General features: G+C 43.7%; 2 protein-coding genes across 2 annotated transcripts; both read right to left on the bottom strand.

Moving 5' to 3' along the window:
• Positions 1–839: 839 nt before the first annotated feature.
• Positions 840–3,209, bottom strand: LOC103481102 (uncharacterized). The gene is made up of 8 exons (XM_008436392.2): positions 2,936–3,209; positions 2,806–2,842; positions 2,527–2,596; positions 2,100–2,339; positions 1,808–2,027; positions 1,677–1,730; positions 1,315–1,599; positions 840–1,166 (listed from the first exon to the last, which is right to left on the bottom strand). The coding sequence occupies exons 1-8, from the start codon at positions 3,186–3,188 to the stop codon at positions 1,096–1,098; spliced, it is 1,230 nt and encodes a 409-aa protein (XP_008434614.2). The 5' UTR covers positions 3,189–3,209; the 3' UTR covers positions 840–1,095.
• A 9-nt stretch (positions 3,210–3,218) lies between these two features.
• LOC103481329 (uncharacterized) lies at positions 3,219–14,365 on the bottom strand. Its single transcript, XM_017309090.1, has 25 exons — positions 14,321–14,365; positions 13,981–14,188; positions 13,795–13,855; positions 13,416–13,655; positions 13,074–13,308; positions 12,928–12,987; positions 12,088–12,357; positions 11,966–12,002; positions 11,729–11,801; positions 11,370–11,609; positions 11,041–11,266; positions 10,906–10,965; positions 9,328–9,597; positions 8,251–8,390; positions 6,987–7,027; positions 6,820–6,903; positions 6,383–6,478; positions 6,158–6,233; positions 5,845–6,072; positions 5,510–5,744; positions 5,378–5,437; positions 4,561–5,029; positions 4,168–4,228; positions 3,743–3,982; positions 3,219–3,656 (listed from the first exon to the last, which is right to left on the bottom strand). Exons 2-25 carry the CDS (start codon positions 14,019–14,021, stop codon positions 3,300–3,302), a joined length of 3,900 nt encoding a protein of 1,299 aa, XP_017164579.1. The 5' UTR covers positions 14,022–14,188; positions 14,321–14,365; the 3' UTR covers positions 3,219–3,299.
• Between the last annotated feature and the right edge of the window lie 6 nt (positions 14,366–14,371).

The following is a 14,371-nucleotide window of genomic DNA, read 5'->3' as shown; positions in this document are numbered from 1 at the left end:
TCATCTTTTTGTCCCGTTTTATTTTTTGAAACACTTCTGTTGRCTCATCCTTGCTTATTGTTGGAAGTGGATGAACTCCAGGCTAAAAGTGGAACTTTGTGACAAACGTCTCTGACATTTGTCACATTTGACAGAACTGCTACATTCCCCAGCAGGGAATGTAGCCCCGCCTACTTTGCTGTTTAGGAAGCACAGGGGGCGTGGCCTCTGGACCCACCTGACTGGACTTTACCTGACAGCCAGGATGTAACATCAGCAGCTTTATATGAATGAAGGGTTCTGATCCTGGAGATGAACAGAACCGAGCCAACACAGCTGACTGACAGCCAATCACAGCGCAGAACCTTRACGGATGAATCCCCGTAAACCCATCGTCATGACGAAGGTTCAAACATTTTAGATTCACTATTTATTGTGAAAAATAAAACGTTTCAGTTGGAGAGACGTGAAGCTGTGAACTGATTCCATGTTGTTTCATTTTCTGCTTTTAGTTMTAAATTTTATCAGCGTCCTCACTGCTGCTCTTTTTTTTTAGATAAACAACCACGATTTAAATCCGTCATTTTATTCTGTCTGGTGAAAAGTGCAAAAGACGGATTATTCAAAGAAGCACAATGATTACATCATAAGACAGTTAAATTTAAACCTTAAAAGAAACCATAAAATGTATTTTTGGTTGTGTTTCCTGCTCTCCTCTGTCCTCAGCTGTTCTGGTTTCCTCTAATTGGACTCACCTGGTTTCCATCTAATCACTTCTCTGTATTTAAACTCTTTGGTTCTGATTGTTCAGGTTTYTCACAGCAAAGTGAATCAGATGAAACCTGACTSTACTGCTGCACTGCCATGTTAAAACATATATAGATTTAATGTTATCAGTTCATTAAACAGACTTATAACAGCATCAGTAAAGAAGCAGGGAAACATCTGAAAATAACAGCTGTTATTGTAGTTAAAGGTTTTTRATGAAMCTGAAACAGTCCAAAGTGTAAAACTGAGCAGTGGTGGACAAAACGGGAGACTGTCAAAGTCTATAAATCTAGAAACAGGAAGTTGAATCTTCAGTTGCTCCTCAACATGACCAATCCCATGTCCTGTTTATTTGTYCTCTTCCTCGTCCTCTGGTCCTTCATCCTCCTTCAGGTTGAAGCTTAGCATCTGGAGCAGCTCTAACAAATCAGGAGATAAACACCCACAGTTTCAGTATGGCACGCTGTATAGCACAATGATTGAGTTAATTCATTCATTCCTGGTTTCCTGCCAGACTYGATCATCTGGGTCACCAGTAGCAGGCGTGGTGTTCGGTTCTGGACTCACCTTGTTGGAAATTGGGGCTCTGGGAAGAACCCAGTTTGGCRTAAAGTGGAGGATCCGTTGTTTCAACATGACTGATCATCTTCTGACAGGCTTCTGTTCCTTTCTCCTTCAGGATCTCCACCAGGCTGCTGGCCTTGTTCACTCTGGTGTGGTTCTTCTCGACCACTGATTTTCTCTCTGACGCGGTGAGCACCTTGTCCGCTACCAGATCCTTCAGCAGCTGCTCCAAGGTTTTATTGGACACTTTCTTGATGAAGTCAAGCAGCATGCTCTTCATTTTCTTTGCTGCAACATAAATAAACAGATAGTGGGGATTTGATGGAAGGTGTTCCTGTGGGTCCGAACATGAACCGAACACAAACCTCGTAGAGCTGTTGGAGAAGCTGGGTTGTCCTGGTCCTCGGCTTCAGGCAGTTCTGTTGGTCATGAAGACGAGATGTTAGATCAGSAGGTTACTGTCAGGTTATGAACGATGTCTTTAAATGTGACAGACCTGAAGTCTCCTGGATTTCATTCAGAGCTCTCTCTAGCATCTCTCTCTGCTCTGAGTTGTACATCTGCATCATCAGGTTCATGGTGTCCACTTCYTGTCCCCCTGCCTGAGGACCCCTCTTCAGGGAGGCGCGCTTCAGCTTGTCGGCRCCCTGCAGTAACATCTGGCAGTATTTAAGGTCCTGGTCCCCCATGTCCACAAACATTTCCAGGATCCAGTGCTGCAAACCACAACAAGAGGAGCTTAACGATCACGTTTCTCATCACCTAGACCAGGCCGTTACTCTGGCTACCTGCGCCGTGTTGATTTTGATCTTCTCCAGGATCYTCTCTGTGACCTCCTTCACCTTTCCAGGGTACATCTGCACCAACAGGTCCAACGTGTCCAGTCTGTCYGCATGCTTCAGACGGTACCTTTTGATTGGTTTGAACCCGTCTTTGGTCTCGTCTGCAATCCGCAGGTACCAGTGGAAGTACTTCACTTCCCTGTTCTTCAGATCCTCCAGAGTTTTCTTCAACCAACGCTTCAAATCCTGAAAAGAAAACTGTACTTAAGGCTCATTATGTTAGGAACGGTTAGAGGACATAGACCATGGACTGAACCTGAACTCTTCATCTCTAGWTGATAATCAGAGTCAGTTCCAGCTGTTTATCCTCCTCAGGAAGACATTTGAGCTGAGGACAGCAGAGGGACARAAGGTTTGAAAGTGATYGACTCACAGCATCTTTATCTCCTGGAGGGCAGATCAGGCGCCAGCATTCCTCTTGTTCCTTTGTCATCTCCCTCGTTCTTTGGATAAGATTAGAAGGAAATAGGACGACGGTTACAGAGTGATCARCYATAACCCAACCAACATGTCCGCTGAACTTTGGGCATCAGGAATAGTTTTCAGGAAGCTTTTAAAGTTTCAGATCCATGGACCAAATGAACCAGATTGGTTTAGATGGATGATTGGGTAAGAATGTTGGTGAATCTAGAGAATAACTTGAAGAACGTACTTCTTACTAGTGAAGAGATGTTTAAAAGACTTGTGACCTAGAGATGTTTAAAAAAATAAGACGGTGTTTAGCTTCAACYACAGGACTGAGGAGAATTAAAGCGAATGTTTTTAGAAAGGTGCAGACTAACCTGGGTTAGAAGGTGAGCGCAGCTCAGAGGACAGGTGAGGGTTGATGGTTTGAAGACWGTTCATCAGCTCCTTGGAGGTGTCTGTTCCCTTCTCCATCACAATGTCAACGAAGCAGCTGGCCATGTTGACCCTGGTGTGGTTCTGAAGGATGGTCTCCTTCTCTGAWGRCTTCAGGCTGTTTGCAGTCATGAGAGCCTCCATGAGCTGTGATAACGTTTCTTTTGGTACCTTCTCCACAAAGTCATTRAGCATCCTGGTGAGCMCTTTCTCTGTGGGCAGAAACACAAGAACATCACTGAGTTCTTTGATGGAAACTTTACGATGAAGGCCAGATTCTGATGAACATACCAGATGTACTTTCATTTAGAGACGTTGGAGTAATCTGCTCCTCCACCTCAGGAAGACCTTTGTCTGTTGGGAACCAGAATAAATGTTTAGCAGGAAGTTGGTCTGATGTTTTAAGCATTTCCTTCCATCTGTCGGACCTTTATTACTCTTAATTTTCTCCAGGATCTTCTCTGTGACCATCTTGGTGTTTGAGGCATACGTCTGGACCATTAGGTCTACCGTGTCCAGCCGGTCTGCGTCCTCCAGCTGACCCTTTTTGATCGGTTTGAAGCCGTCCTTGGACTTGTCCGCGGTTTGAAGGTGCCAGTGGAAGTACTTCATCTCCTTGTCGTCCAGCTCTAACAAAGTGTCCAGAAGCCAATCTTTATAATTCTGCCAGTGTTGGAATACATTTAGTTAGAATCCAATCACTGAGCTCATACTGACTCTGGTATGAAGTAGAGTAAAAGTATATTTACATGTCCTTTGTCTTTATGCATCTTCTTGAAAATCTTCTGTGCCACCATCTTGGTGGTGTTGGTGTAGGTCTGGACCATCAGGTCCACCGTGTCCAGTCTGTCTGCGTGCTCAAGGCGGCATTTCTTGATTGGCCTGAAGCCGTCCTTGGACTTATCAGCAGTTTGAAGGTACCAGTGGAAGTACTTCATCTCCCTGCTGTTCAGATCCTCCAGATGCTCCTTCAACCACTGCTTGACGTCCTTTTTAAGTAAAGTAGATAAATGTCATTGATGGCTACCAGGATTTTGGCCTGGTAGCAGTTTGTAAAGTATCTTCAAAGACAAGTGAAGAAAAACTGTTCCCAGAGTCTGACCATCACTACCAACCTTACAGGACTTTGTCAAACCTCAGACATCAAACTCAGAGATATTGGATGGTGACTTACAGCATCGTTGTCCCCTTCAGGACAGATCTGCTGCCAGACTTCCTTCTCGTCGTCGACAGGTCTTAGGGTCAAATGATGATACTAACATCAGTGAAGGTTCAATTTTATGGAAATATTAGTGACAGAAGATAAACCTTCTAGATGATTAAATCTTGCTCCAGCCCCTAGATAGACCAGCTTAGCACATGTAAATGAGTCGGTCTGAGTTRGATTCCTAAACTACATCTGGATACGTCCTTACAAGTATCCAAAGGTGAGTGAAAGGTCTGCATGAGGTAATAGTTATTGGATCAATAGATATATTGATTTAAATCTTAATTAATTAATGCCACTAGTTTAATGTAAAACTTGATAAAAGCTTAATAGTTTCTCAGGAATGTTGTGAAAACTTACTTCTGGTAAGGCTTAAGAGAAAGGAGTTGTTGAATGGCCGGTTTACAAACAAGTCCTGGTTCTGATACTGGTTTGGTTTTGGGTTCCTGTGAACTTTGACCTGATGGATAGACAGAAACATCATGTAAGATCACAAAGCTCAGGATGTTTGTGTGTAGACCCTTGAACCACCAGCAGAACTCACCTTGCTGAACAACTGGACCAGAGGACAAGCCCAGCTTGGAGGACAGTGGAGCATCAACAGCCTGAAGGTGGTGAATCATCTTCTTATAGGCAGCAGTTCCTTTATCCATYACTGTGTCAGCAAGACAGCTCGCTCTGTTTCCTCTGGTGTGGTTCTTCTCCAGGATGTRTTGCTTCTCAGAAGACTTCAGCACACCGTCCGCTGCTAGAACCTCTGACAGCCGGGTCAGGGTTTCATTTGGAGCTTTCTTGACAAACTCTTCCAGAACCTGGGATACTTCTTTCTCTACAGGATAGAAGACAAAGAAACTCAGTGAATGTCGTCAAACATGTTGAAGATTCCCTGATTTGATGGGTTAGGAACAGAGGAATCAGATTCCCCTGGTCTCACCACTGGAGTCCCTCAAGGCTCAGTACCTGGACTCCTACAAACCTTGACCGGGTCAGAACATCTGACAACACGGCGTCTCAAACCACCGCTATGCTGATGATACCCAGCTGTGTCTGTGTTTGTCAGGAAACTGGGGCTGTCTCTCTGAGCAGCTATAAAACTGAACTGCTGCTCTTCATCCAGACCCTCCATCATATCTGCATCCTAACTAAACTCCAACCACTTCACATCATGAACTCTTACTTTCTGCTTCAGCTGGAGAAGATGGCTTCATCTGCTCCTCAGCTTCTGGTATGTCTTTGCCTGTTGGAGCCAATAAAGAGTCGATATCAACGATGATCCAGTCAGTTGGTGATCTGTGAAACGTTTACAGACCTTTGTTGTTCTTGATCTTCTTCAGGATCTTCTCTGTGACCTCTTTGGTGTTTGTGGCGTATGTCTGAACCATCAGATCCGATGTGTCCAGTCTGTCTGCGTCCTCCAGGYCCTTCTTTTTGATGGGTTTGAAGCCATCCTTGGACTCGTCTGCCGTTTGGAGGAACCAGTGGAAGTACTTCAGCTGTTTGTCGTCCAGATTGTCCAGAGAGTCCAGAACCCAGTTATGAACCTCCTGGACAGAAGAAGAAATKAACAGTTCACTGAGAAAATCAACCAGACTGAACTTAATGCTTCATAGTTTATTCATCTGTATTTATAGACGCYGTATTTACATGTTTTCTACGACTGTTGACCTTCTCCATAATCTTCTGGGTGACCTTTTGAAAGTTTTTGGGATAGGTTTGGAGCATCAGGTCGACTGTGTCCAGTCTGTCAGCATGCTGCAGGCGACTCCTTCTGATTGGTTTAACGCTGTCTGCAGTTCGMAGGAACCAGTGGAAATATCTCAGCTCCTTGTTGTCCAACTTTTCCAAGGTCTTCTTYAGCCAAAGCTTCGATTCCTTTCAAAATAAACCAACTGGTTGATACTGAAACAACATGGATATCTCCAGATTCTCTTGTTTAGAAACAAAGATGAAAACTTACAGCATTTTTATCCCCTGGAGGACAAACCGAGGGCCAGAAGTCCACCTGGTCTTCAGTACAGATCTTTTGAACAAAWCTAGAAGAGACAGAATTTTAAGTTTGACTAACATGGACTTTATTTGAGTTTTTATTCCTTTATAAACAGTGAAAACAGACAGAAATACCAAACTGTAAAACACTGGATTGAGACATGGGTGAAAACGGGAAGAAATAATCCCAGCTTACCCCTGAAGGAGCGAAGCCGTGTTAGCAACTTTAGCTTTAACTTCACTCTGAAGTCCAGGTGACTGGATCCGTTCAGGTTCATGAAGTTCTGCTCTCCTGAGAATCAGGAAATGTTTTAGATGAATATTCATCAAAACGTTTATCTCTGCTGAGTGACGATGAATCTGCAGCTTCTGACTCTGAGTCACATTGAATGAAAACGATGTCCAACGTTTGTGACACCGTCATTTTAAAGATGTTAAGAAGTTTTTCCAGAGGTCATCAAAAGTCAACTAGCCAGCCCACAAATTCAATGAACTATGGTGTCAATTAAATGAGATACATTTGTGCTGGTTTGTTGAATTTTTTGTTTGTTTGCAGCATCATAATTTAAAAAATTAACAAAAGAAAACYGAAAGTAAAAAAACTGCTCTTGCTACTGAAATGGGACGGCTTACTGAAAAGGACAACACCAGGAGGGACACGCTGAGGAGCTCTTAGCAGCTGGTTTGCTGGGTTGACGTCCTACTGGTTGCTTCTTACTGGAACACATGAGAACAACGTGATGGAGACGGTGTAGTCAAATCCTGAGATATTGTGAGGAAATGATGGGAGGGTCATCCACCTCTTCTCCTGCATCCTGAGATCTGTGATCCTGAAGTTCTCCTGCAGGACAAACAGCATCACCTCCGTTAATTACTGCTGCAGTTCTGCTCTCTGGCCACTAGGGGCTCCTTGTAGCTGAACTCCAGTAAGCAACCAGTAACAGACATTTAACTGGCCCCCCTCCCCAACCTGCTGCTGCTGGTTGATTCTCTTCAGAACCTCCCAGGTTAAACTCCTGACTTCAGAGCGCACGAAGGGTTAAAGTCAGGTTACGCCAGTTAGCTTCATGCTAATCCCCATCAGCAGCAGAACCTGAATGTTCACTTCTGAGGAAACGCAGCTAATTTAGTCTAATTGCTCTGTTTCCTTGAARCACATCAACACCACTCAAGATTTATTCCTGAAAACTCCCCGAGTCATACTTCAGCAATATGGGATCAGATCGTCCTWCTGCAGAACTTTCCTGCGCTCCACATAAACCAACTGCAGCTAAACACTGAGCTCACAAAGAGTCWACAGCAGAATTAAAACCATTCAGGTAAACACTGYGGGCGCCTGCAGTCTGGGGGCGCAAGAGTAAAATGTGATTTTCACAACTATTTTACAAACCAGCACAACAAAGAATATTAACGTCTGCATGTAATGATAATACTGACAGTTAGCTTAGTGCCCCCAGTTCCGTTTTCACTTGATGAACTCGAATAGTTTTCAGTTTATTTCCATAGAAAATATTTTCAGTTCATTTGAGCAGCAGCCGCTCCCTGAYCCTGCCTTTGTTCTTCTGACGAATCAGCTCTTCCTATTATTAAACCTGCTACACTTTCATCTCCACAGTGAGCTGCAGGAATGAGCAGCAACAGAGATATGATTCACTCACAAGAAAAATAATCAGATTTCACCTCCGGATTCTCAAAGACGCCGAATCAGAACCAAACAAACGACGTTTCAACTTTTCTGAATGGTCTGAGTTTCCAAACTGACATAAAGTAAAAACCTGACAGGACGGGTCAGGAAGGAGGCGGGTTCTGGATGGGTTCTGGACGGGTTCTGGTGTGAAATCAATCCCTGAGCTCCAGCTAAAATCTCAGAACTGCAGTAAGTCAAATCCTGGATGTTAAGATGATGCTCTCCTGGTGATCTTCATCACACCACAGAATCATTCTTCCTCTACGGAGACTGCAGAGACCTGGCAACCAGTCCATAGCAAYGAGGAGCTGCAGGTCCAAAACTACACAACCCAGAATGCACTGAAACAAACAGCACTCATCGGCTCAAACACTTACAGTGGTGAGCTRTCCTCCCAGTCCGTCCACCAGTCGGCCCAGTAGAACCCGGAGCGGCTCTCTGCTGCAGCAGACTTGGACTGAGCCGCTTGGTCTCTGAAACCTGAATGTTGACTTCCCAGGAAGCCGCCGTTCATTTCAGCTCCTCCCTGCAGGAAGCTGCTTGGAGAAAATCCAGAGGCTGAAATGACCTGAGAGTTATGATCTGATCATTTATTGATCAGTTATGATCTGACCATTTATTGATCATTTATTAGACAAAATGCAGAACCAATCCGCTTCGTTTACTGAGAAACTTTTTAATTTATTTGAATAATTAAGTAATTCTGTACCAAGGAGAGCTGTGGTATAACCTGTAATTGAATGCTAACTGACATTATATTTAATAACAGTAAAAGTTTTAAAGGACAGATAAAACAATATTCTAATAATGTGCATTTAATGGACAGCTATGGAGATGAAGGTGATGGTCAGGAGGCCTTCCAGCCTTTATTTGATCAATAAGTAAACTGATCAAACTGTCGACTTTCAGATCGATTTTTATTCCAGTAGAAAAGAACAGAAACATTAAAATGACTTTAGTTACAAAATATCAGACATCATCACCTCCACCATCACCTGCTGCAGGATACATGGAAGAATCTCATCGTTAAGGTCCTGGATTTATGTTTTGATTTAATAAAAACAAAATTAATAGAAATAAACCGTCCAGATGTGATGTTTTATCTGGACGGTTGATTAATTACTGCAGGTTGAAATGAAAGAGTGAAATAAAAACGTTAAGTAACATGAATCTGTTTGAACAGAATCAGGCTGATCATTCTTCTTCTGCTTCTTCCTCTTCCTCTCCTTTGCTTTTCCCATCGCCTTTCATCTTGGAGCAAAGACGCTTGAACAGAACTGCAGTCAGAAGAAAATAAACAATTACAGCGGCCATATGGATGAATAATAATGCACATTAATAATAGCATTACTAATAATGAATATTAATGTATTATTAATAACGATAAGACCCCGTATCTGTTATCTAGAAGTGTTAAGTCCAGCCCGTGTTCAGAGGGAAGCAGATRAAGTCACCTTGCTGGGAGAGCCTGAGGTCAGAGTGCAGCGCCGGGTCGATGCGTTGGACCTGATGGATCACCTTCTGGCAGTCTTCAACTTCTCTCTCATAAACGATGTCCACTAGGCAGCTGGCCTTGTTCACTCTGGTTCGGTTCTTCTCCAAAATGGACTTTCTGTCTGAGGCGCTCAGCACCTTATCGGCCACCAGTGCCTCCACCACCTGCTCCAGGGTTTCCTTGGAGACCTTCCTGATGAAGTCCAGGAGCATGTTCTTTGTTCCTTTTTCTACCGCAAGAATGACAAGACAGGAAGCATAACAGATTTTTCACTTTATTCTGAAAAGACCATCTATCAGYGGTTCTGGCTGACTGCGGATGGACCCCCAACCAGGCCAAGAAGAGTTAAATCTTAGAGAGAATGTTTCTACTAGTTGGATTATGATCTGTTAGACTTTATTATACAGCTTTCAGTTCGTCAAGCTTCACCACCACATTCCTCCAGAGAGAGGAGGTTTCAGCGTCTCAGGAGCCTCAGCAACACGGCTCGTATGGTTGGGAACATCAAGGTTTTCAACAACCACTGAACTGTAGAGCCTTCACTTTCATCCCTAACATCTGGYGTTCAACTTCTTCAGAGGCAGAAAACCACTTCATTTGAAAACCATTTATCAACTTCACTGAGTTCATCAAGGTCTGTCCACTTTTCCATGTGGCTGAAGCCAAAACCTTGTTGCTGTGCAGAATTGAACCTTTGTCACTGATTCTACGTTGAGGGGTTTCCCCTTTGGTGGCCTCAGGATTGAGCCTTTGGTTTTTCCAGATGATGTGGTCTTACTGGCCTCATCTGGTTGTGATCTACAGGTTTCATTGGAGCGGTTTGCAACTGAGTGTGAAGCGGCCAGGATGAGGATCAGTGCCTCCAAATCCGAGGGCGTGATCTGGAACAGGAAAAACAGGTTTCTKCACACTAAGAGGATCCAGTTGATGTGGCTCGGGTATCTGGTTAGGATGGACGCCTTCCTGGTGAGGTCATCCAGGCACATCCCACCAGGAGAAGACTGGTAGGAAGACCCAACACACACTGGACGGACGATGTTCCTCTTCTGGGAATGCTTTGGGATTCCCCCGGAGGAGCTGGACATCTGGGTCTCCCTACTTAGTCTGCAACCCCCAAACCAACATTGGATAAGTGGCAGACAATGGTAGGATGGATGTTCAGGATTATCCAGGATTATTGGACCATTCAYAAGAGTGAATCCTCTCATTAGTTGGAAGGTCAGACCCCAGAGATTTCTGTCATTTCTCTCTTGATCATCTTCCCACAGTCCTTTGTGAGTCCTCAGTTGTAGCAGTGACTCCAGGGCCCTGAAGTTTCTAACTTGGGTTCCTGCAGCCTCTGGGTCATTCACCTCAGACTCCTCCTGGATTCTCCAGTTCAATACTTTATTGGTGGKKTTTTTTATTTAGTTTCACTGAATCCATGAGAYTCCTGTCCTCCTGCCTAATCTTGGACTTCTTGATACAAGCTATAATTTCTYTATCTATCTAGACTGCATTATGTTTATGCATGTTGACTACAGTAATAAACACTTACCTGCTGCAGCAGTTGGAGAAGATGGACTACTCGACTGCTCATCATCAGATAAAACATCATCTGAAACCAGCAAACCAAAGTTTTAGTCTTCTGCCTGCATGAAGCGGCAGACTCTTGCTGTTTTCATTGACGGACCTGTACTGTCCTTGAGCTCATTCAGAACTTTCTCAACTTCCTCTCTGGTGTCGGAGCTGTACATCTTCATCATCACATCTGCTGCGTCCACCTTCCCTCCGTCCTCTACAGGAGCTCTTTTCAGGGATCTGATACCGCCCTTTAGCTTGTCGGTGCTCTGCAGCACCATCTGGCAGTACTTCAGCTCTTTGTCGCCCAACTCTTCGAAAAAGTCCAGAATCCAGTGCTGTATGCCATTGCAGTATAATGATTAGTTATAGTATTTTTCTGAAGTGAATTTGTCAATCTGGACTAAACTGTATAATAGATATAAATATTGATTTATTTACTTGTGCTTTATTGCTACGGATCTTCTCCAGGATCTTCTCTGTGACCAGCTTGACCTTCCCAGGGTACATCTGCAGCAGCAGGTCCAATATGTCCAGTCTGTCTGCATACTTCAGCCGGCACCTTCTGATTGGTTTGTAGCCGTCTTTGGACTCATCTGCGGTCCGCAGGTACCAGCGAAAATACTTCACCTCCTTGTTCCGTAAATTTTCCAGCGAGTCCTTCAGCCAATGCTTCAACTCCTTAAGAACAGAAAGAAGGGACACTAGTTAATTTTAGTAAACTATCGAGTTTTCACCAGGCAGTGTGGTAGTGGTTTATACTGTGGATCCACCCAGTTAAAGATAAAGATTTGTCTTACAGCATCCGTGTCCCATGGAGGACAAATCTGGTGCCAGGATTCCTCCTGTTCGTCGGATATCAACCTTTTCAACCTTTGGATTGGAAGAGTATGGACATTACTACTGAGAACATATTTAGCTGTAAGTATTGACCAGCCCAAATGGTTGTTCTAAGTWATTCAATCAAATTATGAGAATAAACTGATGTTGTAGTGTTTGAACAGTCCTATCCATTGCTAGAATCCAATGTACTTTACCTTATAGCACTGAAGAGACTTTTCTTGACCTTTTTATCTGGGGAAAGTTCAGAGACRGGTTGAGGAACCCATGAACAGTCCATAGATACCAGAACGACTGYGGCTTAAAACTGTAAATGCACCTGGGTTAGAAGGTGAGCGCAGCTCAGAGGACAGGTGAGGGTTGATGGTTTGAAGACAGTTCATCAGCTCCTTGGAGGCGTCGGTTCCCTTCTCCATCACGATGTCAACRAAGCAGCTGGCCATGTTGACCCTGGTGTGGTTCTGAAGAATGGTCTTCTTCTCTGATGACATCAGGGTCTTGCCAGTCATGAGAGCCTCCATGAGCTGTGATAAYGTTTCTTTTGGTACCTTCTCCACAAAGTCATTAAGCATCCTGGTGAGTACTTTCTCTGTGGGCAGAAAGAAAACAGAGGACTTACTTCCTTCTGGGAATGCAAAAATGCATGCAACATGCAGCAGGATGGACTCTATAGATCTGATCCTCCTCAATCTCTTCTGGATGTACAGGGAACCAACCAGAAATGGTTGGTTCCCTGTACATCAACATCACAGGGTCTGACTTGAATTAACCAAAGCAGATCTGGACCAATGTCTGATGAACCTCCTACGTTTTGCCTCAGGTTTAGGCCTGGTTTTATACAAGGACAGGTCTAGTCCATGTCTTGAGTCTCTGCGTTTAGTGGATCTTAAACTTCTAACTCCATCTGTAGTTAGAGCATCCTGTAAATCTCCCCCAAACCCTTAAATTTGTGAAATCAGCCATTATCTCAGTTCCTGCTYCATATTTTCAACCAAATGCTTCTCTTTTCATGCAACYGAACCTTAAACATYTCCAAAAGGCCTAAAGCTTCATCAGCGGTTCTGAGGGCCATTCAAAGCCTCTCTTTGGACTTTGGCTGATTTTTACACTCGTTTAGTCAATCAACTAGCCATGTTCAGTGAAAAAAGAGAAGTCATACCTTCTGCAGCAGCTGGAGAAGATGGACTACTCTGTTCTTCAACTTCAGGAACAACAGTTTCTGTAGGAAAAAAAATCAACTGGAATTATTCTGTAACTTCTGAAGCTCTTCAATGGTAGAAGTGGTTYCATTTCTTCAGGARGGACCTTTATTCTTCTCAATCTTCCCCAGGATCTTCTTGGTSACCTCCCTGGTTTTAGCGCCGTAGGTCTGAATCATCAGGTCCACCRTGTCCAGCCGGTCTGCGCCCTCCAGGCGGCTCTTCTTGATCAGTTTGAAGCMGTCTTTGGACTTGTCTGCRGTTTGAAGGAACCAGTGGAAGYACTCCATCTCCCTGTCATCCAACTCTTCCAAAATATCCAGAAGCCAATTTTTACAACCCTTTAAATGTAAAAAAAAAMGACTCTYACAATCACATCGGAAAAGTAACAGAGTGTGTTCTTGCACACGTGTATGTTCATTATGAATGAAAAAAGTCAGATAATTACATCTCCTTCATTTTTATGCATCTTCTTGAAAATCTTCTCTGCCACCATCTTGGTGATGCTGGTGTAGGTCTGGACCATCAGATCCACCGTGTCCAGTATGTCTGCGTGCTGCAGGCGGCTCTTCTTTATCGGCTTGAAGCCATCCTTGGACTTGTCCGCGGTTTGCAGGAACCAGTGGAAGTACTTCATCTCCCTGCTGTCCAGATCCTCCAGATGCTCCTTCAACCATTCCTTTATTTCCTTTTTAAGAAAAAAAGAAGGGAAACRCGTTACCCWTTACCCRTTCTGGCAATAAAAATCYCACTTTCCTTAAATCAGCCTGATCTCTTCGATAAACACCATAATTTCAGCTGAGATAGTTTAAGAAGATTAGACTTACAGCATCGCTGTCCCCTTCTGGGCAGATTTGCTGCCAGCTGTCGTCTTTACTCTCTTTAGCTCTTTGGTTTATTGAATTATAAGGAGAAATGGGGGAGAGTGAAGGTTGATGTTGATTAAATATCACTGGATGTTTAAACTCTTTTATCTATAGATGTAATATTTTGTAATTTGTGCAAAAACTTACTTTAGATTAGTTGAAGAGCCTTTTAATGGAATTAAATCCATTAGGTTAGTTGAGGATCCTTTTAAAGAAATTAAATCTGTTAGATTAGTCGAGGATCCTTTTAATGGAATTAAACCTAGCAGACGTTTAACGCCACCAGGTTCAGATTCTGGTTCTGGATTGGGTTCTGTTGAGCAGCCATCTGGGGCATGGATGGCGATAACTGGACCTGCATTGGAAGAGAGTTAAAACCAAAAATTAGCCCCAAGTCTTTGGTCAAGATAGTTGAGATGAAGTTGCCTTTATATCATCCCAACCAGGATGTTTGTGTGTAGACCCTTGAACCACCAGCAGAACTCACCTTGCTGAACAACTGGACCAGAGGACAAGCCCAGCTTGGAGGACAGTGGAG

Source organism: Poecilia reticulata, linkage group LG2, assembly GCF_000633615.1.
Source record: "Poecilia reticulata strain Guanapo linkage group LG2, Guppy_female_1.0+MT, whole genome shotgun sequence".
Lineage (NCBI taxonomy): Eukaryota > Metazoa > Chordata > Actinopteri > Cyprinodontiformes > Poeciliidae > Poecilia > Poecilia reticulata.
Note: the sequence above shows the minus strand (reverse complement) of the source record. Positions and strands in the feature narration are given on the sequence as shown.